This window comes from Dama dama, chromosome 4 (assembly GCF_033118175.1).
Source record: "Dama dama isolate Ldn47 chromosome 4, ASM3311817v1, whole genome shotgun sequence".
NCBI classification, from domain to species: domain Eukaryota; kingdom Metazoa; phylum Chordata; class Mammalia; order Artiodactyla; family Cervidae; genus Dama; species Dama dama.
The window spans coordinates 44,145,174-44,173,159 of NC_083684.1; the positions used below are offsets into that span (position 1 = coordinate 44,145,174).

General features: G+C 41.4%; 1 protein-coding gene and 1 pseudogene across 1 annotated transcript in view; both read left to right on the top strand.

Moving 5' to 3' along the window:
* PKD1L3 (polycystin 1 like 3, transient receptor potential channel interacting) overlaps positions 1-27,986 on the top strand; it is a 77,656-nt gene that overhangs the window by 36,043 nt on the left and 13,627 nt on the right. Inside the window, exons 17-24 of the mRNA XM_061140528.1 lie at positions 2,200-2,402; positions 3,086-3,285; positions 3,989-4,169; positions 5,000-5,192; positions 5,286-5,520; positions 18,534-18,633; positions 20,391-20,528; positions 21,588-21,773. Coding sequence (XP_060996511.1) covers positions 2,200-2,402; positions 3,086-3,285; positions 3,989-4,169; positions 5,000-5,192; positions 5,286-5,520; positions 18,534-18,633; positions 20,391-20,528; positions 21,588-21,773 — 1,436 coding nt within the window. The remainder of the gene's footprint in view (positions 1-2,199; positions 2,403-3,085; positions 3,286-3,988; positions 4,170-4,999; positions 5,193-5,285; positions 5,521-18,533; positions 18,634-20,390; positions 20,529-21,587; positions 21,774-27,986) is intronic.
* Positions 24,155-24,619, top strand: LOC133050783 (small ribosomal subunit protein eS12-like; annotated as a pseudogene).

Consider the following 27,986-nt stretch of genomic DNA (forward strand, 5'->3'; position numbering starts at 1 on the left):
TCTCAGATGTCGCTTCTGAAAATACTGCTCCTCTGACATTCCCTCGCTATATGCAAGAGTCTCTCTAACGATCCTCCATGTTTTAAAGTCTCTCTTGCATGCATATCTTTTTTGTCTGTCTGTGGGAGTTACTGATTTCCTCTTAAACTAGTGTCTCTTTCTCCTAATTATTTTGTTTTGAGGACCATATTTTTCCATTTTAAGATTTCAAATTTATTTTATTTCTGGGTTTTTCATCATTTCTTATTCTTTTAAAGTGAACATTATTCCTTGTATCATTTTTAGATCATTATTTACTGTCAAGTTCTTTATATCATAGATGTATAAAATGTTGCAGGGATTAGTTAAATGGACTTGCTCCAGATGAAGCACATAAGAAACAGCAGAGGTTCAGGTCTTATCCCTTCTTCTATTGAAGATTCTTTCTTCTAAAGCACATGGCCTCCCTTCAAGGCCATTGGATCTTGCTGCAAATTGCTGAGACATGGGATACAATAGTAGCAAACAAAACAATCAACTACAATGCAAGTAGCAACTGATGTTTTCTTTTTTTTTTTATGTATATGTATATTTTTCGAACTTTAAACTTTGTTTTGTATTGAGGTATAACTGATTAACAGTGTGTGTGGTAGTTTCAAGTGAACAGCCAGTGTACTCAGCCATGCATATACATGTATCCATTCTCCCCGGAACCCTCCCTCCCATCCAGGCTGCCTCATAACATTGAGCAGAGTTCCATCTGCTGTTCAGTAGGTCCTTGTTGGTTATCCATTTTAAATATAGCAGTGTGTACATGACCCTCCCAAACTTCCTTACTATCCCTTCCCCCGGCAACCATAAGTTCCTTTTCTAAGTTTGTGAGTCTTTTTCTGTTTTGTAGCTTTAATTGTATCTGAGCAACCTGAAACACTTAGTCTTTGTCAGACTGTCCCACAAAATTAGTTTCGTCTGGACTAAAATATTGTGGTGGCTGCCTTTCTCAGCATTAGGTTTATAAATATGTTTAGGAATTTGGGGTTGTAGGTAGATTTCATTTTTTAATCTCAATATCTCTCCTTCTCCACATATCCCTGACTAGTACTTTTTTTTATTTTTTCATTCAACTCTTCACATCACTAGTCTAGAACTAGGGTTTATTTTATTACACCATTTCGGAGCTCCTATTCCTCAGAGAAACTAATGAAACGATCTATCGCACACCTTGTCATGAGCCAGTGGATCTCTTGGCTGTGTTCCTGGTCGAGGGGATGCCCGCTTTCACCTGCCTCCAAACTTATAAATGTGTAGCCCTGTGGTAGTTTTTTTGTTCTGCTGAATTCTTCCACTAGCTCCAGCCTCAACCCTGGCTTCAGGCAGTGAAGTTGGCTTTACCCGCCCTTCCTTCCCCTCCCTCCATGAATCACTTTCAGTTCCAGTTACTCTCTGGGAATCAGACTTTGACCTGTGTATGCCTTCTTCCAAACCTGGAGCTCAGAATCCTGTGGCTTCTTCCCTACTTACCATCTTGTTTCTCATCCCATCCCTCCTCTTCAGAGACGTTTATTTTGTTTTTAAGCCCAGCTAATATTTTGGATTCTTTCTTTCATATTGTATTTACAGCTTCTTCTGAGAGTAGAGAAGGTTCTCCAGGTATGCGTTTACCTTATATAAGTTTACCTTACCTTATAGCTATCTTGAGTGGAAAAAGTGAAAATGTTAGTCATTCAGTCATGTCAGATTCTTTGTGACCCCAACCCACCAGGCCCCTCTGTCCATGGAATTCTCCAGGCAAGAATACTGGAGTGGGTTGCCATTTCCTACTCTAGGGGATCTTCCCGACCCATGGATCAAACCCAGGTCTCCTGCATTGCAGGCAGATTCTTTACCATCTGAGCCACCAGGGAAGCCCCTATCTTGAGTGGAAGCTTAATGCAAACTTTCCAAGAGTTAAAAAGACTTATCAAAACCTCTGGTAAAGCCAAAACAAGGTTTTAGTTTTAAAATCTCATAAATTTACCCTTATCCTAAAAAACCTTTTACCCTATGGTAACAACAGCAGCAGCAAAAATCATACCGTGTCACCTGAAAGCTTCTTCACAAAGGTGTTGAGCAGCGGCCGAGTTGTTGATGTGTTGCTTGCCGCCAGGTGAACCACACTTCAGACGAGGGCATGTTCAGGATGAAATCTCATGCATTTCCTGTTCTGATCTATCTTATTAGACACCTGTTCCCCTCCATGATCATAGAGAAGTTCACCCAGGATTGCTTGTGGCTCTCAGTCGCAATGCGACACCCCTGGAACCAGTTCACGAGGGTCCAGCGGCTCACCTGCTACATGACCCTCCTTCTCTGCAACATGGTCACCAACGTCATGTTCTGGAAGGTGACCAGTGCCACCACCAAGAGAGACGAGCAAGCCCGGGGTGAGCCCTGACGTGTGCTGTTTGTGGCGTGTAGTCCTTCAGCCACACTCCATCCCTTCCTTCCAAGTTAGACACGACGGGCCTTCATTTTCTCTCTGCTGCCCTCCCATTAGAGCACTTATCTAATTCTGCTCTTAGATGAGAATCCTCACTTACTCTAACCTTAGAACACACATGTTCTCACTGATGTCACTCATCAACAAATGAAATGGCCTTAAGGACACATGAGGATCTTTACTGCCCTGATAACTTGCTGTCCTTAGATAATCATAGTCAGTTGCTAAATAAATACTTAAACCTGTGCAGGACGTAGAGAATGGACTTGTGGGCGTGGCGGGGGGTGGGGAGGAGGGAGCATCACTGACATAGATACAGTACCGTGTGTGAACTAGATAGCCAGTGGGAAGCTGCTCGGGAGCTCAGCTCGGGGCTCTGTGATGACCTGGAGAGGCAGGATGGGGGAAGGGGTGGGAGGGAGGCGTTGAGGGAGGGGATATATTGATGTACGCTTACAGCTGATTGACATTGTTGCAGAGCAGATGCTAGCACAACATTGTAGAGCAATTATACTCCAATTAAAATAAATTTTAAAAAAGTACTTAAACCTGGGAGAGGAGTGTCTCGGAGACAATTTTAATGGTTGGGGATGAGGCTTGACGTCATGCTTTTTTTTTTTTTTCCAGTGGGCCCGTTTGCTGTGACCTGGTCTGAACTGCTCGTCAGCATCCAAACCGCTGTCATCTTTTTCCCCATCAGTCTTGTGGTCGGGCGGCTTTTCCCGTTGATCCAGCCGCGGGAGCCTCTGCCTGTCTTGCCTCCCATCCAGGCCTCCTGCCCCGTGGATGCTTCTTCAGAGCCTCTCTCTCTCACGGAGGTGGTTGAGGTGAGCGTGGTGTCAGAGTTTACAGGTAAATGTCATGCTGCCCTGCCCACATGGTGGAGAAGGCCAGTGGACTCGAGGCTCTCCGGCAAGGCTCTGGAGCCCTATTAACCGTGGTAGCTGTGGTCTAATCCCTGAGCCCTCGTCCTCCGGCCTCTAGTTCTTTCTCTTGATTCTGGAGTGTTCTCAGCACCGACATGAGCACAGAACCCCCTACTCTGGAGGGGTCAGTTTTTTGATGTTTGCTCAAACTCTTCTTCTTTTATCCTAGATTCTCTCCTAAAACTAGTTCTGAAGCCACTGTGATGTGACTTCTTTGTGAAAAAGGAGAGAGAAAGTGAAAAAACTGAGGTCCTTTACACTGAGCATAGGGCTTCCCAGGTGGCGCTAGTGGTAAAGAACCCACCTGCCAATGCAGGAAGCGTTAAGAGACGCAGGTTTGATCCCTGGGTTGGGAAGATCCCCTGGCGGAGGAAATGGCAACCCACTCTGTCTTCTTGGCTGGAGAATCTCATGGACAGAGGAGCCCCGAGGGCTACAGTCCATGGGGTCGCAAAGAGTCAGTCAAAACTGAAGTGACTTAGCGCACACGCACACTAAGCATATGCCCCTCCGAGGAGAGAGACCGCCTCATGACTGTCTGTAATTGCTCCCAGTCCTGAGTTTAATGTAAAACTGGCTTTTCTCCTCTTGGTTCCACTTTCAGGAATTAAAGGAAACTGTGGGCTTCCTGCTCAGGAGAAATCCGTACCTACTCTCGGAGTACGAACCATCTTCATGGCGTTCTGACAGCATGAACGAGCTGCTGAAGCTTTTGTCTGGCCTCATCTGTTCTTACTTAGAGCATCCAGGCTGTCACCAGCAGGCAGGACCCTACTGGGCAAATGGTAAAGTTCAGTAAGTTTCAGGATCTGATCTTTTATCAGCCCCACCCCCACCGCCCTTACTGTCCCATTCATTCTTACCTCTCAGCATAATCAACAGGCATGATACCACCTTCTGCAGCTTTTTCATTTCCTTAAACTCCCAGTAGAGGGCAGATAGCTCTGCTACCTCTCAGAGCTTTTGAGACAGCATATCTGGTCTTATAAATTAAAGGTTAAAAGAAAAACCCACCAAAAATGTCCTCTGTATCAGACCCCCCATATTTCATCTGCTTCGTCCGAGGCTGTGAAAGCGTATCATTCTCTTTCTTCTATGGAATGATGAGATTGTGTGATTTATGAATTCTTGAATTTAGTTTGGGCCTTCTAGGCACTTACAAGTTCACATGTACTGTAGTTCTGGTGAAAAAACTCAATTAGCTTTAAAAATTACTTTGATTCTCTATCAAAGTAATATAGGATTTTACAAATTGTTGCAAATACACCATCATGCTCAGAGAATACAGTTCTGTAGGTGCTGGGTTCAGTCTTCACTGACTAGGAAATTTAACCTCATCATCAGTCAACAGGGGCTTCCCTGATAGCTCAGTTGGTAAAGAATCTGCCTGCAATGCAGGAGACCCTGATTCAATTCCTGGGTTGGGAAGATCCGCTGGAGAAGGGAAAGGCTACCCACTCCGGCATTCTGGCCTGGAGAGTCCATGGAGTCACAAAGAGTCATACACGACTAAGCGACTTTCACTTTCAGTTAACAGATTGCTCATTTCTACCAAGAATTTCTGTTTCTTGAAATCTTCTACTTGTTCATGTGTCAACCTGGGCTGTATTTTCAGTTGTTCCTGAAAACCACCGTCATTTCTGCAGTTACCTGCTCAGAATTCTGCAGAGGCTCCAATCTCACTCACAGACACTGGGTCCCACCCAGACCGATCACCCCAGTGACTTTCTCAATGCAATCCACCAAATGCAAAAACTCCAGGAACTCTTGGAAACCCATGTTATTCCCACAGAGCAAGGGCTATCCAGGTAACGTACTGCACTGGGCTTTACCACATGTAGTCTTCCTAAACCAGTCAGCTGTTGACTAGGTTGGTTATTCCTTCAACTTCTGTTCCTAAGGGAGGCAACCAGTTTCCCCATCCTGAGCCCAGAAGAAGGGAAGCAGCATGTCTCTAAAGGCTGGCACAGATGGTTGACATACTTCTGCTGGCTCCTTCTCGGTGTCACTAGCCTGGCCTCAGCCTTCTTTACAGCACTTTATAGCCTGGAACTGAACAAAGACCAAGCCACCAGCTGGGTTATTTCGATGATACTGTCATTGCTTCAGAACACCTTCATCAGCCAGCCAGCAAAGGTACGTGAGAAATTGTCACACCAGCATGGGAGGAAACACTATAGTTGCAGGAAGCTTGGGAAACCAAGATCTGTGGGTGTCCTTCCAAGGTGCCTCATGGTTCTGACAACTTGACAAAACAACAGAAATTGACAGAATTGACAGGGTAAAATTTGTTAGGGGTGTGTGTGTAGTGGTCATGGAAAAAACTAACAAGAACTGGTAAGACTGGAAGAAGTTTAGCAGAAAAGGATGGGAGAGATACGAGAGACAAGTTAAAAAATCAATAATAGGGCATCCCAGGTGGCCCCGCCTGCCAGTTCAGGAGACCCAGGTTCACCAGAAGATCCACTGGAAGAAGGCATGGTACCCGACTCCAGTACTCTTGCCTGGAGAATTCCATGGACAGAGGAGCCTGGTGGGCTGGAGTTCATAGGGTCACAAAGAGTTGGATACAACTGAAGGGACTTAGCATGCTTGCAAACAAAAAATCGATAATAAACTACTAAGTAAGAAAACTTACTTTGTAAAAAATCTTCCTTTTCCTTAAACTTTAAGGAAAATGTCACACACAAAAGTGTAGGAAGTAGTATAATGAATCCTAAATTCCTATTACCCAACTTCAACAGTTACCCCACAATTCATGGCCAGTCTTGTTTCATCTATCTTGGAAAAAAAAAGACCAGGCTTCATATCATTTTATCCATAAAGATTTCAGCCTGTGTATTTTCAAAAGACAAACACTCTTCTTTTTAAAACAAAAATATAAAAATATATATATATATAAATAAATCAAAAATATAAGCCATTATCACACCTAAATAAATTAACAATTTCCTGATATCCACACAAAAACAGTGTGGATGTCTGTAACACTGCTGAACTGGTCACCTTAAAACTGTCAAGGTATATTTTAAAATGGTAAGTTTTTTGTTATGTGTATTTTACTACAGTTTTTAAAAATCCAATCAGTGTTCACATTTTCCCGGTTGTCTCCTGAGTGTTTATAGTTGTTTTGTTCAAATCAAGATCTAAATGAGGTCCATGTGTTGCAGTGAGTTGCTCTGTCGCATGTATTTTTTTTTTTTTTTAACTGTGCCAGGTCTTTGCTGCTGCACGCAGGCTCTCCTTTGAGGCCTGAGGGCTCAGTAGTCGTGGTACAGCTACCTAGTTGCTCTGTGGCCTGTGGCATCTTCCTAGACCAGGGACCAAACTCATATCCTTTGCGCTGGCAGGCAGATTCTTACCCACTGGGCCACCAGGGAAGTCCTGTCTCATGCATTTTTATACATAATCTAGGAACTTCCCTGGTGGTCCAGTGGGTAAGACTTTGTGCTCCCAATGCATGGGGCCCAGGTTCAATCCCTCGTCAGGGAACTAGATCCCACATGCCACAACTAAGACCCAGTGCAGCCAAATAAATAAATAATACTTTTTTTTTTTAAAGAGACTTAAAAAAAAGGTAATCTATAATTTCTTCATCCCTTGATCTCTCTCCCTCATTCTCTGTTCTTGCTACTTTTCTTACAATGTCTATATGTTGAAGAAACCAAGTTGTCCTGTAGAGGTTCCAGCATTCTGAATTTTGGTGACAGGATTACTTCTGCTTTAAGAACCCACAAGCAGACCTGGGGAGCTTTTAAAACATTTGGTGCCAGGTCTCTCTCCAGATGAGTCAAATCGTAATCCCTGGAGATGGGATCCAAGGCCCAGAATGTCATAAACTTCCCAGGTGATTCCAAAGAAGAGCCCCGCTGGAGAAGAACTGATCCTAAAAGATGAACAGAGCACAAGGAGTAGGTAGACTTTAAATAAGAACTGCTGGAAGAGACAGACCAAAAAAATAACAGGGGCTCTTAAAGAGATTCTGTTATAGCAGACACACAGAGAAAGACTTTGAGGAAATGAAAAACGTGATTTGCAGATTTTAAGAATTCAGAATTTGAAGTGAAGATGTCATTATTGAGAATCAAATCAATCGACCAGGATGATCAAACTTAAAATAATTAGAAACATGAAAATAGACTTAGTAGATCCAGTTAAGAGGAGTGGTAGTGATTAAATAGTCTAAAAAATTCCATTGTTGTAAACAAATACTCAATCTGTTGAAAGGCCTTAACTATTTCCAAGCATAACTAATTTAAAAAGATACACACCAAAATGGAGGACAGGCGTTCCAGAGTGGGGCCCAAGGTTCTGAAATCAGCTAGTTGCCAAGTGATGGGTGCTCATCCATGGATCACGCTTCGGGTGGTATCACTGTGAATGCAAACCTAGTTTCTCTGAAAAGTCAGTATTACAAGAGAAAAGTTAATGAGGGAGGGCTGTTCTAGATCCTTGAAATAAATGAGCCATTTTTAATATGGATCAGACAGTATTCTAGGAAGTTATTGGTCATTTCCTTACGTGTGATAATGATATGAAAATGGCCTGATTATTAGGAGGCTTGAACTTCGCACATGTGTGCTCAGTCACGTCCGACCGACCCCATGGACTGTAGCCTGTCAGGAAAACCCCATGAGATTTTCCAGGCAAGAATACTGGAGTGGGTTGCCATTTCCTTCTCCAGGGGATTTTCCTGACCCAGGGATCGAACCTTCATCTCCTGCATCAGCAGGCAGATTCTGTACCACTAGCACTCCCTGGGAAGCTCCAGTTTTTAGGAGGCACATGCTTAAAAACAGGCAGTCCTGGCCTTGAACTGTTGTAGTTTGTGCATGAATTTCAGTTACCATGGTTCAGTTAAATAACACCAGTTGTCAGCAAGACAGTTCAAATCTCAGCATGGTGTATCAACTATGAGTGATTACATAAAACACCAGCCGCTACTAGACCTTCAGCCCATGTTTCACTACATACACAACATGTATTTTTAGGTGTCCGTCATGATCCATGACCAGTCCTGTCACATATCAAAGCCTGGGTGGCTGGTCACTGGCCATCCCATTTATGTACAGACAGCATATTGTATAGTTTGTTACTTTCTTGTCTCTCAGTCATAAACTGTGACATTTGACCGTAAAATGGATAATGGAAAGAGGAATTTGGCCCCAAAAGACAAAAATGCAACAAATTAGCAACATGATAACGCAAAGTGAAATTTGAAATAGAGTGTGAGAGCATAATGATTGGGTGTTCACGCTGCTGCGTGACATGTGCCTCCCTCCAAAAAAAATTAAAATATAAAAAAATAAAAAGAAAAGAAATAAGAGTGTGAATGGAGTTATCTGAGAAGCAGCTCCCATAGGAAGATTGCCTGGTGGCCAGATGAATTTAGTGAAGTTGAACTTACCAACGTAAATAAAGAAATTGGTTATGAGGGAAAGGATGATGACCTCCTGGAGGAAGTAACACTGGCAAAAAAAAAAAAAAAAACTAATATTAAATTAACTCTAGGAGATATTTCACAGCATCGAAAGCAGAAAGGATAAGAGGCTGGAAGCCAGTGCAAACTTAAAACAGTATGACAGTTCACCAAACGGACAGAAAAGATGCTGTCCCCAAATTCTAACTTATGTTCAAATTCGTCTTGATAAGTTTTTCTTTTCAAGAAATAACTTTAACTCTTAATGTTTCTGATGTTCTAAATTACATACTAATTCTACTGCTTTTAAATTTTTCCTTGTTAAAAATAAATAAATAAATTTTTCCTTGTACCTTTGTAGCCCATGATAAGAGATTTTAATGTTTTGACATCCCTTTTTTTTTTTCCCCTGAGGTAGAAGATTGTCTTTATTTTTTATTTCTTAATTTAGTTGGCTGCACCAGGTGTTAGTTGCAGCATGCAGGATCTAGTTCCCTGACCAGGGATCCAACCCAGGCCCTCTGCTTCGAGTGCAAGGAGTTGTAACAACTGAGCCACCAGGGAAGTCTCCTGCATTTTTAGATGTCACAGAACAATCATAATTTTCCCCACTGATGATTAAGATCACCTTGCACAGTTTCAGCATGCAAGATCATTTATGTGATCCCATACTGCCATGCAAAGTGAGAACTACCTTTAATTAGGTATGAAATGTCATGGTATCTGTTATTTTCAAATGGTTCCAAAAAGTAAATACAGTGAAATGTTAAACTTTTGTATCTTCCAATTTTTATGTATGTTTAAAAATTTTAATAAGGAATTATATACTCAAGTGTAAGAGTTTGTAGAAGAAAAAATTATATAAAACTATTTTTAGAAGAAAATATACGGGAAAATCTATGTAACCTTAGGTTAGGCAAAGAGTTCTTGTGTTGTTCTGTCGTTCAGTTGTGTCCAACTCTTTGCAACCCCATGGACTACAGCTGTCCTTCACTATCTCTCAAAGTTTGCTCAGATTCATGTCCATTGAGTCAGTGATGCTATCTAACCATCTCACCGTCTGCTGCCCTCTTCTCCTCCTGCCTCAATCTTTCCCAGCATCAGGGTCTTTTCCAGTGAGTTGGCTCTTCACATCAGGTGACCAAAGTATCAAAGCTTCAACATCAGTCCTTCCAATGAATATTCAGGGTTGATTTCCTTTAGAATTGACTGGTTTGATCTCCTTGCATTTCAAGAGTTCTTTTATATTAACTCTACTGAAAGCACAATTCAAAAAAGAAAAAATTGATAAATAGGGCTTCATCAAAATTAAACATTTTGCTCCATGAAAGACACTTTTTAAAATTTAAGCATAGTTGATTTACAGTGTTGTGTTGGTTTCTGTTATACAGCAAAATGACTCCATTATATGTGTAACCTTTTTCATATTCTTCTCCATTGTTTATTAATGGGATACTGAATGTAGTTTCCTGTGCTATAGAATAGGACCCCGTTTATCTATTTTATAGATAAGTAGTATGAACAGTATGAGAAGGCAAAATGATAGGATACTGAAAGAGGAACTCCCCAGGTCGGTAGGTGCCCAATATGCTACTGGAGATCAGTGGAGAAATAACTCCAGAAAGAATGAAGGGATGGAGCCAAAGCAAAAACAATACCCAGATGTGGATGGGACTGGTGATAGAAGCAAGGTCCGATGCTGTAAAGAGCAATATTGCATGGGAACCTGGAATGTTAGGTCCATGAATCAAGGCAAATTGGAAGTGGTCAAACAGGAGATGGCAAGAGTGAATGTCGACATTCTAGGAATCAGCGAACTAAAATGGACTGGAATGGGTGAATTTAACTCAGATGACCATTATATCTACTACTGTGGGCAGGAATCCCTTAGAAGAAATGGAGTAGCCATCATGGTCAACAAAAGAGTCCGAAATGCAGTACTTGGATGCAATCTCAAAAATGACAGAATGATCTCTGTTCGTTTCCAAGGCAAACCATTCAATATCATGATAATCCAAGCCTATGCCCCAAACAGTAACACTGAAGAAGCCAAAGTTGAACGGTTCTATGAAGACCTACAAGACCTTTTAGAACTAACACCCAAAAAAGATGTCCTTTTCATTATAGGGGACTGGAATGCAAAAGTAAGAAGTCAAGAAACACCTGGAATAACAGGCAAATTTGGCCTTGGAGTACGGAATGAAGCAGGGCAAAGGCTAATAGAGTTCTGCCAAGAGAACGCACTGGTCATAGCAAACACCCTCTTCCAACAACACAAGAGAAGACTCTACACATGGACATCACCAGATGGTCAACACCGAAATCAGATTGATTATATTCTTTGCAGCCAAAGATGGAGAAGCTCTATACAGTCAGCAAAAACAAGACTGGGAGCTGACTGTGGCTCAGATCATGAACTCCTTATTGCCAAATTCAGACTAAAACTGAAGAGAGTAGGGATAACCACTGTACCATTCAGGTATGACCTAAATAAAATCCCTGATGAATATACAGTGGAAGTGAGAAATAGATTTAAGGGACTAGATCTGATAGAGAGCCTGATTAACTATGGACGGAGGTTGGTGACATTGTACAGGAGACAGGGATCAAGACCATCCCCAAGGAAAAGAAATGCAAAAAGGCAAAATGGTTGTCTGAGGAGGCCTTACAAATAGCTGTGAAAAGAAGAGAAGCTAAAAGCAAAGGAGAAAAGGAAAGATATTCCCATTTGAATGCAGAATTCCAAAGAATAGCCAGGAGAGATAAGAAAGCCTTTCTCAGCGATCAATGCAAAGAAATAGAGGAAAACAACAGAATGGGAAAGACTAGAGATCTCTTCAAGAAAATTAGAAGAAAAAAAAAAAAGAAAATTAGAGATACCAAGGGAACATTTCGTGCAAAAATGGGCTCAATAAAGGACAGAAATGGTATAGACCTAACAGAAGCAGAAGATATTAAGAAGAGGTGGGAAGGATACACAGAACTGTACAAAAAAGATCTTCACGACCCAGATAATCACAATGGTGTGATCACTCACCTAGAGCCAGACATCCTGGAATGTGAAGTCAAGTGGGCCTTAGAAAGCATCACTACGAACAAAGCTAGTGGATGTGATGGAATTCCAGTTGAGTTACTTCAAATCCTGAAAGATAATGCTGTGAAAGTGCTGCACTCAATATGCCAGCGAATTTGGAAAACTCAGCAGTGGCCACAGAACTGGAAAAGGTCTGTTTTCATTCCAATCCCTAAGAAAGGCAATCCCAAAGAATGCTCAAACTACAGCACAATTGCACTCATCTCACATGCTAGTAAAGGAATGCTCAAAATTCTCCAAGCCAGGCTTCAGTAATATGTGAACTGAGAACTTCCAGATATTCAAGCTGGTTTTAGAAAAGGCAGAGGAACCAGAGATCAAATTGCCAATATCCACTGGATCATCGAAAAAGCAAGAGAGTTCCACAAAAACATCTATTTCTGCCTTATTGACTATGTAAAAGCCTTTGACTGTGTGGATCACAATAAACTGTGGAAAATTCTGAAGAAGATGGGAATATCAGACCACCTGACCTGCCTCTTGAGAAACCTGTATGCAGGCCAGGAAGCAACAGTTAGAACTGGACAGGGAAGAACAGACTGGTTCCAAATAGGAAAAAGAGTATGTCAAGGCTGTATATTGTCACCCTGCTTATTTAACTTCTATGCAGAGTACATCATGAGAAACGCTGGGCTGGAAGAAGCACAAGCTGAAATCAAGATTGCCAGGAGAAATATCAATAACCTCAGATATGCAGATGACACCACCCTTATGGCAGAAAGTGAAGAGGAACTAAAAAGCCTCTTGATGAAAGTGAAAGAGGAAAGTGAAAAAGTTGGCTTAAAGCTCAACATTCAGAATACTAAGATCATGGCATCTGGTCCCATCACCTCATGGGAAATAGATGGAGAGACAGTGGAAACAGTGTCAGACTTCATTTTTCTGGGCTCCAAAATCACTGCAGATGGTGATTGCAGCCATGAAATTAAAAGACGCTTACTCTTTGGAAGGAAAGTTATGACCAACCTAGATAGCCTATTAAAAAGCAGAGACATTACTTTGCCAACAAAGGTCCGTCTGGTCAAGGCTATGGTTTTTCCAGTGGTCATATGTGGATGTGAGAGTTGAACTGTGAGGAAAGCTGAGCACCGAAGAATTGATGCTTCTGAACTGTGGTGTTGGAGAAGACTCTTGAGAGTCCCTTGGACTGCAAGGAGATCCAACCAGTCCATCCTGAAGGAGATCAGTCCTGAATATTCATTGGAAGGACTGATGCTGAAGCTGAAACTCCAATACTTTGGCCACCTCATGCGAAGAGTTGACTCATTGGAAAAGACCCTGATGCTGGGAGGGATTGGGGGCAGGAGGAGAAGGGGACGACAGAGGATGAGATGGCTGGATGGCATCACCGACTCGATGGGCACGAGTTTGAGTAAACTCCGGGAGTTGGTGATGGACAGGGAGGCCTGGTGTGCTGCGATTCATGGGATCGCAAAGAGTCGGACACGACTGAGCGACTGAACTGAACTATCTATTTTATATACAGTAGTTTGTATCTGCTAATTTATCTAATTTGTCTCCTAGTTTATCCACCACCCCCCCCCCCCACAGGTAACCATATGTCTTGTCTCTCTTTTTAATAATTTTATTTGTTTATTTTTGGCTGAACTGGGTCTCCGTTGTTTTGCATGGGCTTTCTCGGGCTGTGGTGAGCCGGGTCTTCTCTTCATTGTGGTGTACACGGTTATCATTGGGGTGGCTTCTCTTGCTGTGGAGCATGGGCTTTAGGCCTGCAGGCTCAGTAGTTGTGATGCACAGGCTTAGTTGCTCCACAGCGTGTGGAATCTTCCCAGAGCAGGGATCAAACTCGTGTACCCTGCCTTGACTGGTGGATTCTTATACATTACCACCAGGGAAGTCCCATATGTCTTCTATATATGTGAGTCTGTTTCTGTTTTATGTAGATAAATTCATTTGTATCACTTTTTAGATTCCACATATAAGTGATATACTGGTATGGCGTCATTCTGACTTCACTTAGTATGATAATCTCTATGTCCATCTTTGTTGCTGCAAGTGACATTCTTTTATTCTTTTTTAATGGCTGAGTGGAATTCCATTGTAAATATGAACCACATCTTTATCCATTCATCTGTCGTTGGACATTCAAGTTGTTTCCACATCTTGGCTGTTGTAAGCAGTGCTGCTGTGAACATCAGTCAGTCAGTTCAGTGGCTCAGTCATGTCTGACTCTTTGTGACTCCATGGACTGCAGCATGCCAGGCTTCCCTGTCCATCACCAACTCCCAGAGCTTACTCAGACTCATGTCCATCAAGTCAGTGATGCCATCCAACCATCTCATCCTCTGTCGTCCCCTTCTCCTGCCTTCAACCTTTCCCAGCATCAGGGTCTTTTCCAAGGAGTCAGTTCTTCGCATCAGGAGGCCAAAGTATTGGAGTTTCAGCTTCAGCATCCTTTAGGATCGACTGGTTGGATATCCTTGCAGTCCAAGGGACTCTCAAGAGGCTCCTCCAACACCACAGTTCAAAAGCATCAATTCTTCGGCACTCAGCTTTCTTTATAGTCCAGCTCTCACATCCATACATGACCACTGGAAAAACCATAGCCTTGACCAGACGGACCTTTGTTGGCAAAGTAATGTCTCTGCTTTTTAGTGTGCTGTCTAGGTTGGTCATAGCTTTTCTTCCAAGGAGCAAGCGTCTTTTAATTTCATGACTGCAATCACCATTTGCAGTGATTTTGGAGCCCAAAATCACTGTTTCCATTTTTCCCCCCATCTATTTGCCATGAAGTGATGGGACTGGATGCCATGATCTCGGTTTTCTGAATGTTGAGTTTTAAGCCAGAACAATTTGTAAATGCTTTGAACATTGGGGTGCATGTACCTTTTTGAATTAGAGTTTTGTTTGGATTTCTGTCTAGGAATGGGTTTCCTGGATCATAAGCAACACTATTTTTAGTTTTGAAGAACCTCCATACTATTTTCCTTAGTGGCTGCACCAATTTACATTACCACTAATGGTGTAGGAGCGTTCCCTTTTCTCCACGCCCTCTCCAGCATTTTGATGATGGCCATTCAGACTGGTGTGAGGTGGTACCTCACTGTAGTTTTGATTTGCCTTTTTCTAATAATTAGTGATGATAAGCATCGTTCATGTGCCTGTTGGCCATCTGTATGTCTTCTTTGGAGAAATGTCTATTTAGGTCTTCTCCCCATTTTGTAATTGGATTGGTTTTTTGTTACTGAGTTGTATGACCTGTGTGTATATTTTGGAGATTAATCCCTTGTTGGTCACAGTATTTGCAGTTGTTTTCTCCCAGTCTGTAGGTGTATTTTGTTGTTGTTGTTGTTTTCATTTATGGTTTCCTTCAATGTACGAAAGCTTAGAAGTTTGACTAGGCCCCAATTGTTTTATTTTTGTTTTTATTTCTATTGCCTTGGGAAACATTGGTACCATTTATGTCAGAGAATGTTTTGCCTGTGTTCTAACAGTTGTATGATGTCACGTCTATTTAAGTCCTTAAGCAATTTTTAGTTTTATTTTTATGTATGTGTTCCAATTTTATTGATTTACATGTGGCTGTCTAACTTTCCCAGGACCACTTGCTAAAAATACTGTCTTCTCTCCCTTGGATATTCTTGCCTCCTTGTTAGATTAATTGACCATAAGTGTGTGGCTTTATTTCTGAGCTCTCTATTCTGTTCCTTTGAATCATATTTCTGTTTTTGTGCCGGTGTCATGCTGTTTTGATAACTGTAGCTTTGGAGTATTGTCTGGAGTAGGATGACTAAAATATTGATGATACCAAATGCTGGTGAAGATGCAGAGTACCTGGGAACTCGCATTCATCAGTGGTAGAATGTGTAGAAATGTAAAAATGGCATAGACACTTTGAAAAACAGTTTGCCAGTTTCCTGCAAAAGTAATAACTTAGAAATTTCACTCCTAGGTACTTACCCAAAAGAAATAAAAACCTATATTCACACAAAACTCTGTGAATACTTATGGCAGCTTTATTATTCATAATTGCCAAGAATGGGACTTCCTAGGTGGTCCAGTGGTTAAGACTCCACACTTCCACTGTGTTAGGCACAAATTTGATCCCTGATCAGGGAATTATTAATAAGATGCCACATGGTGTGGCCAGTAATAATTGCCAAGGATGGAACTAACTCAGATACCTGTCAACTGCTAAATGGATAAACTGGGGAACATCCATATGGTAGAAGACTACTCATCAATGAAACAAACTACTGGTATGTGTAATGACATGGATGAATCTCAGATGTACTATTGTAAATGAATCCTAAGTGAAAGAAACCTGTTCCCAAAGCATACTTTTCGTTTCCATTTATATGACAGTCTGCAAGTAGTAAAAACTAGATGGATGGAGAATCACTCAGTAGTTGGCAGAGATGAGGGTTGGAGAAAGGGTTGACCACTAAGGGAATTTTTTGGGGTGATGAAACTGTAAGGTATATTGATTATAGCAGTGGATACTCAGTTCTATATATTTGTCAAAAGTTATAGAATTATGCACCAAAAAGTGTGGGGTTAAGTATGTGTAAATACTTTTTTAAAGCTAAAAAAAACCTTTGTTATTTCAATGACCCCCCCCCCAAAAAAAAACTGTTAAAAAGCTCCTCTTCACCGGTCAAATAAATTAGAACAATAAGATTCAATTTTGCTTTTAACAGTGGCAGAGAAAAACAAATGAATACACAGTGATTTGCATTGTGTATTTGTGTTTCCATTTGTCAGGGAAAATAGGCACTCAATGCTGGTTGAGGAAAATTAGGCAGTCTATACAGTGAAAGCCTTCAAATTCTACATCCCTTCGCTAAGTTTCACTTCTAAGGGTCTCTTCTGAGAAAATTCATAGTGGTTTATAATGATAAAATTGACAACAATTTAAATGTTCAAGAATAGTTCATTGCTTAATGTGTTATAAGACAACCATATCTGTGTAATAGGATACTAAGCAACCATTGAAAATGTTATAGAAAATGTAATGGTGTGGAGAACTAGTTCAGTTGAAGACAAAAATAATTAATGGATGGCTCAGACAGTAAAGAATCAACCTGCCAATATTGGAGACCAGGTCTGATCCCTGGGTTGGGAAGATACCCTGGAGAAAGAAATGGCAACCCACTCCAGTATCCTTGCCTGGGAAATTCCATGGACAGAGGAGCCTGGCGGGCTATAGTCCATGGGGTAGCAAAGAGTCAGACACGACTGAGCAACTAACACTTTAACTTTCCAAATTTTTAAAGTTTCTTAAAGTCTCTAAATTTTTTCAAACTTTTTATAATGTATGTCAGTTTTTAAAAGTTAGAAAGTATAAAAAGAGGAATAGAAGAGATAGAAAACCAATGTGTTAACTTAGTTATCAGTATTGCTACAGAGAGAATTTGGTTGAACTCCTATGGCCCAGCTGGTAAAGAATGCATCTGCAACACGGGAAACCTGGGTTCAATCCCTGGGTTAGGAACATCCCCTGGAAAAGGGAAAGGCTATCCACTCCAGTATTCTGGTGTGGAGAATTCCATGGACTGAATAGTCCATGGGTCACAAAGAGTCAGACACGACTGAGCAACTTTCATTTCACTTATGGCCAAGTGTATTTTTTTTGGCTGCGCCGGATCTTATTTGCCTCACACAGGATCTTTCCTTAGGGAGCATGGGACTCTGTAGTTGTGGTGCATGGGCTCAGTTGTAGCATGTGGGCTTAGTTACTCTGCGGCATATGGAATCTTAGTTCCGCGACCAGGGATCAAACCCACGTCCCCTGCATTGCAAGGCAGATGGACTTAACCACTGGACTACCAAGGAAGTCCATCAAGTGTACTTTGTAGTAATTTCCTAGTGGTGCTAGTGGTAAAGAACCCACCTGCCAATCCTGGGTAGATGTAAGAGATTCGGGTTCAATCCCTGGGTCGGGATGAGAAGGACACGGCAGCCCACTCCAGTATTCTTGCCTGGAAAGGCCCACGGACAGAGGAGCCTGGTGGGCTGCAGTCCATAGAGTCGCACAGAGTCTCGGACACTGAAGCAGCTTGGCGCGTCCGCCTCAAGTCTAGTCCTTGAGGCCGTCCACTAGAGGGCAGCTCCAGGTCTGCAGAGCAAACACACCTGCGACACCCTCACAGCAAAGAGTGCGGCAGTGGGCCAGAAAGAATTACTCTTGTCCTTTGTTCTCTGAGGACTGGAGCACTTCCTCCTCTCCAAGGAAATTTAAGGAGTGGTGGGGGGTACTTGTTTCCCCTAACAGAAGCTTACTCAGTTCTAAAATTCCATGCCTTCTTCAGCAAAACTGGCACTTTCAAAAGCATAGCTTCTTCAGTCTTGCTCATCCAAGTTGTCCCAAAGACAGGTGTTACTGAACAATTTATACAAAGCATCACAAATCATTTGATAGTTTAGGAGGTTTTCCTAGCCAAGCAGATTAAAGACTACAGGCAAAAATATAAATATCAACATATCAGCCATGTCTTTGTAGTTATGCAAAAATAACAATGAAATTACTTAATCCTGAGTGTTCCATAAATATAATGGGCCAGATCACTGAGATGTAACAGTCATACCCACCTTCACCTCTACCTGTCGGTGCCCCCTTCTTGGATTCTATGATGTCTGCTCATTATTATTGCCTCCTCTAACTTTCCTGTCTAGGTGATCTTCCTCACACTGTTCTACTCACTGATGCTGAACAGGCTGCCACAACTTCACAGGGAGAAGGAACATCAAACCAGGAGGATCTTGGCACTCTGGGGTAATTCAACTAATACTTGTAACTAATATCTCATTTTGCAAAGAGCAAATTATATATCAGAACAGTGCACTCCCAGCCACCTCACTGACTAAGATAAATTTATCCACTCAGGGATCTTGTCTCTAACCAGCCATCATGCCCCCTCCCTGACCCAAGACCAACCAGTGGGTCACCAGAACTCCTTATGATCTGTCCCTCTGGAGGTCACTCAGAGCTTCAACTCTCCCCTGTATTCCAGATTCCTTCCTCGTGTTTCTAGCTTTGAGCCCCAGGTGCTATTTCCAACTGCTCACCCTCTGTATCTGAATGCCTACAGCTGTCTCAAACACGCCCCAAGCAGAATTATTTGCCTGCCCCACAAATTCACTTCTTTACTGTTTTCTCATTTCAGTTAATAATATCACCATTGGCTATAAACTAAGAATAATCCTAAATCCCGCTCCCAACTCAGTCACCAAGGCTGAGGAAGTCTGAATAAAACTGACTAGAGCCACTCATTTCACGCAGATGAAACTCCCAAACAAAAGGTGGCCAAAAAGCAAATGGCAGAAAAATTAACACAACATTCTGTTTTCAGCCAGGCTGCACCACATGTGTGATCTTAGTTTCCCGACTAGGGATAGAACCCACACCCCGCTACGGGGAAGTCTTTTAACACAATATTTTAATCATGCAAGAAATGCATGCCTTGCTTAGAGACACATTTTTTAATGAGGTGCATAGGAGGATAAACTCCAAATTTTAGGAGAGGATTAGCTCTGAAGAGAAAGAAGGGATACCATCAAGGAGGTACACAGCAGGTTTTGTCTCAGCTGCCACTTATTTCTTAAGCTGAGTGGTGGACAAGCTGCTAAGGGGTTGGCATCTCATTCCTTGTGAGATTAAAAAACTAGTAATCTGACTTCAAACTGCCTTCCCAGTCCTCATTTCATTTCTCCATCTCTTGAATTGCTGTTCCCTCTGCTAAAGTGACTTTCTTTCTTTCTTGTCCTCATCTTTATCCATCTAGAGAATTCTGTCTGACTCATTTAAAACAAATGTCCTCTGTCACTGCCTCTGGGCCACCTTCTCTGAATTCCTCAAGGAGGTTTATTCTTCTCACCAGTGACCCCTCAGCACTTTGCTCCTACAGGCTGACATGTTTTAGGTCACAGTCTAACTCCCTCTCTCTCCCCATCTTGATTTACACGTCTCTAGATTCTTCTGCCCACAGTGTGGGCTGGAGAACAGCACTGGCATTTCCCTGGAATTGTCAGAAATTCAGGCTGTTAGGCCTTACCCCAGAAACTGCATTTCAACACAATTCCAGGTGATCCCCCTGCCCATTTTACAGTGAGAACCACCACTCTGGAACAGTACTCCCATTAGGTAATCCATTGACAAAACTGTTTGGTTCTGGTCCAAGATAAGTGGAGAAATTCAGAATAAGCCTTTAGAAAGGGCGGCCTAATTTTAGGCCTATTGAATCTAATTTTCAAAATGGGGCTTCTGTGTCATTTTTCTTGTATTTTATAGGTCTCTGTTCTGTGTCAGTTTTCTAGTTTTTTACTGTATTTTACAAAAGTATTAGTCCCTGATGGATTGGAAATATTTTTTTAAGTCTTTGATGGTAGTTTGGGAAGTATTGCTTGTGTAACTTCTTTTCTCCATTTCAGCATTTAATAGGAGATACTCATAGTAGATGCTCAGCAGATGTTGATGAATAACTACTTAACGAAATATAACCTTTTTGTGACCTACATTTGAATTTTTGACAGCAAGATGTCCTTCATCATTACCCGGTTCAAGAGATAAGAACAACTCCATCTATGTAGCCCCCACTATGAACAGTCCAGTTAAGCGCCCAGAAAGAACCTTGAAAGAGAAGTTCTGCAAGTTGACAGGAGATGTTTTAGGTATGGAGAGAAGACGGTAACATGTTTATACATCAACACATTTCCCAGCAAGGAAAGGGGGAGTGAGAATAAAATGGAAAACCTAGAAGGGGGGGAAGTATATTAAAGTATTCACCTCAAAACAGTTTGGATGCTATTAAGGCTGTACGTAAGGCTTACGTAAGGCTGTACGGTGAATGGAGGGCCTCCTGAACTTATGGTCTAATTGTGTGCTTGAGGAAGTCACTTCCTCTGTCTGCAGAATGTAATCTTGAAACTTGATCAGCATCACAGGGAGGAGGGAGAATGAATATGCTTTGAAAAATACCTGTCCTGTAAGTACAAGGTCCAGCACACCTAGTGTTTGGGTTGTTGGATTCTCTGGACCAAAATAGACAAATTCTGTTTTTGTCATGTGAACTGAGACAATCTATAGATAACGAGGGATGGGAAGAGACCGAGGGAGTTGTCTGGGGGGTCATTTAGACCTTAGAACTAAAATAAAGCATTTTTTGTGGAAGATTTTATGTATCCCAAGTATAATTTCTGATCAGTGGCAAGAGAATTCTGGGAAGGAATATATACATATCTATTGCTGCACATACAGATATCACCAGGAGCCAAATGCTTTGGCTTATCTCTGACAATTATTAAGTTGAATCAAGTGAAAGTTCAATTTTTGACTGTTTTTGACCTGTGAGAGTCTATATGCTTAGGGAAAAATGAAGAAAAATGTATAGAGAATTTTTTTAATTGAAGTGTAATTGGTTTATAATGTTGTGCCAATCTGCTCTACAGCAAAGTGACTCAGTTATATATATATACACATTCTTTTTTTATATTCTTTCCATTATGGTTTATCCCAGGAGATTAGATATCATTCCCTGTGCTATACAGCAGGACCTTGTTGTTTATCCATTCTACACATAGTAGTTTGCATGTACCAACCCCAAAATCCCAGCCCATCCCTCTCCCTCCCCGCCTTCCCCTTGGCTTCCATAAGTCTGATCATATAGAGAATTTCAAAGAATTGAAATTTCATTTTCAAATTCACCTATGGTTTTCTCGCTTCTGTACTAGCACAAATCCTTTTCCTTACCCTGTTGATGACTACAGTCTACTCGACGCAGAACTCCAATAGATTTTACCTCCGTCAAGCTATCCACAAGAGCTTTTCTCACCGTTTCTCAGAGATCAAACTTCTTAAGCATTTCTACACCTGGGCCAATAGCACCCTCCTTCCCAACCTGTATGGGGATTACAGAGGTAAGAATACAGTCCAGGGGCCCAGCCCTGCAAATGTGGGATACAGTTGGTTTCCCGAATGCTCCTACAGTAACCATTAGAACACTGGAGAAAGTTTCACTGGCTGTGTCAATATGACTGCACCTCTGTGGGCACCCAAAGGTCCACTCCTAGGGACCCATCTAAACAGTTTCAGGTTTATGTCTGTTCACCCAAGGGTGATCAGTCCCCGAGGGCTGATTCCCACTGAAGAGTTTCACTAAAGGCTGATAAACAAAGTTGAGAATTTATTCACTTACAGCATGAGAAGTAACTAAAGTGGTCCTTGGGGTTGGTGGCCTCCTTGTGAAGGAAGGAACCACATGCAGCTGAAGTTTGTTCTCTAAGCCCAGATGTAATCAGAAAGATCTCACACCAGGGTGATATTTTGATACATTGCCTGATGTGCAGTCATTCCTTAGTCTGTGATGTGTGACTTTTCTTGGTTGGTTATCTAGTTCAACTCCATGAATATGTAGTGAACAACTGGTGTACTGGGAACTGTCCTAGAAGCTAATGATAAAAAGATGAGTATTATGTGGTTTGTACCCTCAGAGAACCTCACTATCAAGAGGAGTTAGTATGAATGCTTCTTGTTCAGTATTTCTCAACCAGGTACCAACGCTTTGTCGTATTATAACTTTGTGTCTTATTAAGTGAGTTGTGTTCTGGAAATTGCTACATGCATTAATCTCAGGATTGGTGCCTTTCTGTTGAGATTTGGAATATCTCCTAAGTTCCTGAAAAAAAAATCTGAGTGATGTGTCATCTGAGTAAACACATATACTCTTTTCTTTTTTTTAAATTAAATTTTATTGGCGTATAGTTGACTCACAGTGTTGTAAATGTTGGTTTCAGGTATACAGTAAAGTGAATCAGTTATGTGTATACGTATATCCCTCCTTAGATTCTTTTCCCATATCGGCCACTACAGAATATTGCGTAGAGTTCCCATGCTATGAGCATGTTCTTATTAGTTGTCTGTTTTACATATAGTAGTGTGTATGTGTCAGGCCCAACCTCCCAATTCATCCCTCTCCCACTTTCCCCTTTGGTAACCATGAGTTGTTTCCTACATCTGTACAGTCTTTTCTTAAACGTGTGTCCTTTCTAAGTTGCTTCAGTCATGTCTCACTCTTTGTGACCCCATGGACTGTAGCCCACCAGGCCCCTCTATCCATGGGGATTCTCTGGGCAACAATACTAGAGTGGATTGCCATGCCCTCCTCCAGGGGATCTTCCCGACCTAGGGATCAAACCCACGTCTCTTATGCCTCCTGCACTGGCAGGCAGGTTCTTTACCGCTAGCACCACCTGAGAAGCTCTTAATGTGTATGTGGTGCATTTAAGAGATTTTACAGGTGGCAACTCCTATGCATTGCATGTTGCTTCTTTCTAGCTGAGTTTCATTTACTTTTTTATTTTATGGCCGTGCTGGGCCTTTTTTGCAGCACATGGACTCTTTGTTGCTGCACCTGGGCTTTCTCTAGTTGCAGAGAGTGGGGCCTTTATTTCTAGTTGCAGTGCAAGGGCTTCTTCTTGCAGTGGCTTCTCATGCTGCAAAGGGCTCTATATGCACGGGCTAGACTAGATGCAAAGGTGCAGACTCAGAAGCCACATCCTTGCTCTCCACTTACCAGCAATGTGTTTCTGAGTGAATCACTCAACCTCTGGTGCCTCAGTTTCCCTGAGGATCTATCCTTTAAGATTGATGTGAAAATTTAAAACTTAGTAGATCTAAGTGCATAGAGCAGTGTTGGGCACTCAATGGGTCTTAGCTATTATTTATTTATTTATTTTTTTTGGCTGCACCGGGTTTTCACTGCTGCGAGCAGGCTTTTCTCTAGTTGCGGCAAGCCAGGACTACTCTCTAATTGTAGTGTGTGGGCTTCTCATTGCTTCTCTTGTTGTGGAGCACGGGCTATAGTTGTGGCTCCTGGGCTCCAGAGCACAGGCGCGATAGTTGTGGCGCACAGGCTTTATTGCTCTGAGTCATGTGGAATCTTCCTGGACCAGAGATTTGAACCCATGTCCCCTGCATTGGCAAGCAAATTCTTAACCAGTGGACCACCAAGGAAGTCCCAGTCTTAGCTATTATTAATTGGGGCAGTTGGAGCTCTGGTTCCCCTAGAACTACAGAGGTTACAGGAGTTACCTGGACATACTAAGGAAGAGCAACAAGCAACCTGAGATGTAGATAAATAGAATTAAGTAGATGATACTGATGGACATTTAGATTGTTTTCAGTCTTCTACTATTAACAACAGTACTATTAAATATCCTTTTACATGTACAATTTCACTCGTGCAAATATATCCGTAAGATAAGTACCTTGAAAAGACTTGATAAAACTGTATATCCAGCTTTCCCTGCCGCATGGAGGCTCGGATGCATTCAAGATTCTGTTCCACCGATAACCCACCGCCATGGCTAAGGAAGGCATTGCTGCTGGAGGTGTAATGGACGTTAATACTGCTCTGCAAGAGGTGCTAAGACCACCCTCATCCACGATGGCCTAGCATGTGGAATTCACGAAGCTCCCAAAACCTTAGACAAGCGCCAAGCCCATCTATGAGTGCTTGCACCCCACTGTGACGAGCCTGTATGTATGTCAAGTTAGTGGAAGCACTTTGTGCTGAGCACCAAACCAAGCTGATTAAGGTTGATGACAACAGGAAACCAGGGGAATGTAGGCCTCTGTAAAACTGACAGAGGGAAAACCCCGTAAAGTAGTTTGTTGCACTTGTGTGGTGGTTAAGGACTATGGCAAAGAGTCTCAGGCCAAGGATGTCATCGAGGAGTACTTCAAATGCAAGAAATGATGAAATAAAAAATTGAGTTCTTGTTTTTTCTTTAAAAAAAAAAAACCTGTATATCCATTTTTCATTTAAAAAGCTATATATTGCCAGTAACATTTTTTCACTCTTTAACTGCTAAAAATTTTTTTGCTCTCAGAACTGATGTAGCCCAGTCCCGTTAGTTCACTTGTTTGCAGAAATACTGAGAGCCAAGCCATTTGTGGCAAGTAATTGTATCCTGTAAATACATAACTTTGCTAAATAGCCTAATCCGATGTCAAAACACATTTGGGAAGAATTTTTTTGGTAAGATTTAATTAAAATTCCTCTTGTAGCAATTTAAACTTGTTTTTTCTCTTGTGACTTTCTTCTCAGATGGAAAACCATTAATCTCACAATTCTATTATTGCATACTTTTTATTTAAGGAATATACAGTGAGGCTACCTTTGAAGGTTAAATCATCCCTTACCTTCCTCTTACCTTCTTTAGAATTCTCGGTCCTTTGATAACTACTGCAAACCTTTCCCTGCCAGATTTTCTAACATAATCTTTTTCTTTCATGTTAAAACATCTTTTTAATAAATAAAACATGAACATGGAGAAAAACAGTATACACCGCAAGGTATGCTGTGCAACTCTCCTTTGTCCCCTGGTCCCCCTTCTCTCTTTCTGAGAGGCAACCTCATTACCAATTGATTATTCAGGCACACCTCACTTTATTGCATTTCTTTTTTAACTTTATTGCATTTTGCTTTATTACATTTCAGAGATTCTGCTCTGTCTGTTTAACAAATTGAAGGTTGGGAACCCTGTGTCAAGCAACTTCATTTGTGCCATTTCTTCAACCGCATTTGCTCACTTTGTGTCTCTGTCACATTTTAGTTGTTCTTGAAATATTTCAGCTCTTTATTATATTTATTATGGTGACCTTGTGATCAGTGATCCTGGGTGTTACTATTGCAAAAAGATTATGACTCACTGAAGGCTCAGGTGATGGTTAGCATTTTTTATAGAAATAAAGTACTTTCTTAGCAATTAAGTTTTTAACTAAGGTATGTACATTGCTTTTTTAGACATAATGGTATTGTATACTTAACAGACTATGTTTCAATCTAAACTTTTTTTTTTTTTTTTTGGCCACACCACATGACTTGCTGGATCTTAGTACCCAGACCAGGAACTGAACCTGGGTGCTGGCAATGAAAGTGCCAAGTCCTAACCACTGGACAGCCATGGAATTTCCTAAACATAAGTTTTCTATGCCCTGGGAAACCAAAAAATTCATGTGACTTGCTTTGTAGCAGTGGTTTTGAACTAAACCCATAGTATCTCCAAGCTACATTGATAAATTCTTTCAGAGGTAACCTGTATATTTGCAAATACATTTGATGATAAACAGCGTCCTGCTATAAACACTGTCATGCATTTTTGCCTTTTCCCCTTAGGCTGCCTCGAGATTGTTCCATCAGCATGTGTAAAGCTGTCCCTTTCTATGTTTTATTCACTTACTGTATAGTATGCCATTGCATGGATGTACCATAAATTGTATAACCAACTCCCTACTGATAGACATTTAGATTGTTTCCAGTCTTCTACTATTAACAACAGTACTATTATTAATATCCTTTTACATACATAATTTCACTCGTGCAAATATATCTGTAAGATAAGTATCTTGAAAAGACTCGATAAAACTCTATATTCATTTTTCATTTAAAAAGCTATTGCCAAATTGTCCTCCTCAGTCGTACCAATTAACATTTCCATGAGCACCGTGTAAGATCTGCGCACATCCCCAGTAGTTCACCATACAGGTAACTCTGAGATACACAAAAGGTTTACAACTGCACTCACAAGAAAATGCAAGTCAAAACTAAACCGAGGAGCCATTTTTCACCTCTCATACGGACAAAACTTACCTCCACTCTTGCACTTCTTCATTCCATTTTCCCCATATTGTTTTTCTTTAACATATAAATGCGTATTGTCCCTGTTGAAAAGCTCCCAATGGATTCCATCACACTTAAAAGCTTAAACCCTTTCTAAAGCTTACTCTAGGGCCTTCCCCACTCAGGGCTGTCGTACCTACCTCTGTTCTTCTCCTAACCTCACTCCGCCTCTCATTCACTCTACTTCTGCCACACAAGCTTCTGTGCTCTCCCTAACCAGGCCGCACACACTCTTGATTCAGTGCCTTGGAACTCGCTCTTGCCCTTACCGATGTCTGCATCGGGTGCTCAAGACTTTGTTAGAGTCTCTCTCATAATCCACTCCAGTATTCTTGCCTGGGAAATCCCATGGACAGAGGAGACTGGAGGGCTACAGTCCATGGGTTTGCAAAAGAGTCGTACACGACTTAGTAACTAAACAGCAAACTCTCATAAGCCACCTCCTCAGAGAAACGTCTAATCATCCCTGTGAATGAATGTAGCACTGCTCCCTCCCCACAGGACACTGTCGCCTCATCCTACTCAGCGTTTCTTCATAGCACTATTACTACCTGAATATTGTTTGGTTATTGCCTGTCTGCCTCCCTCCTCAAGTGTGAGTGCTCTGTGGACGGGGACTCTCGCCCACTGCTCTGTGCCTGGCACCTAGAATAGGACCTGGTGTATGTGAGCACTCGGTACGCGCTGACTGAGACAAGAATGAATGAATGTCATTCTGTAAACTGCCTATTTTTCTTTGGGCTGCTTGGTTTTGTTTGCTTGCTTTGATAAATGGGAGCTTTTTATATATTAAGAGCTTACTTAGTTGTAGACAGAGGTTTAGATATTTACACAGAAACAAAATGAGGATTTATAAAAATTTAGAGAATGGATAGCCTATCAGTAGCTTAGCTGATAAGCTATTGATATCTTACCTGGGAGTGTGATATGCTTTTCTGTTCTCATCTTCATTTGTATCCCTCAGTCATACTGAATTCTCTTCATGTAATTCTGGTACATCTTATTAGGTTTACCTTTTGTGTTCTATGGTCAATAAGATTTCACTATACTAACTAGTGTTTGAAGGCTGTTGGTTTTACCATATTTAATACCCAGATACCTTGCTGAATTTTTTTCGGTATGAGTATTTAGGTTGATTCTCTTTTCTCCCCAGCTTTATTGAGGTACAGTGGAGACACTGAAATTGTATGTATTTAAGGTACACATGATGCTTTGATATATGAATTGTGAAATGATTACCACAATCATACTAATCAACACATCCATCTTTTCACATAGTTACATGCTTTGTTTTCGGTGTGATAAGAACTTTTATTCTATCAAATTTCAAATATACAATATATCACTATTGCTGTTAACTTTAATCTATAAACTGTAATCATGCTATACATTAGATCTCCAGGACTTACTCACTTTAAAATTGAAAGCTTATGTACTTTGACATCCA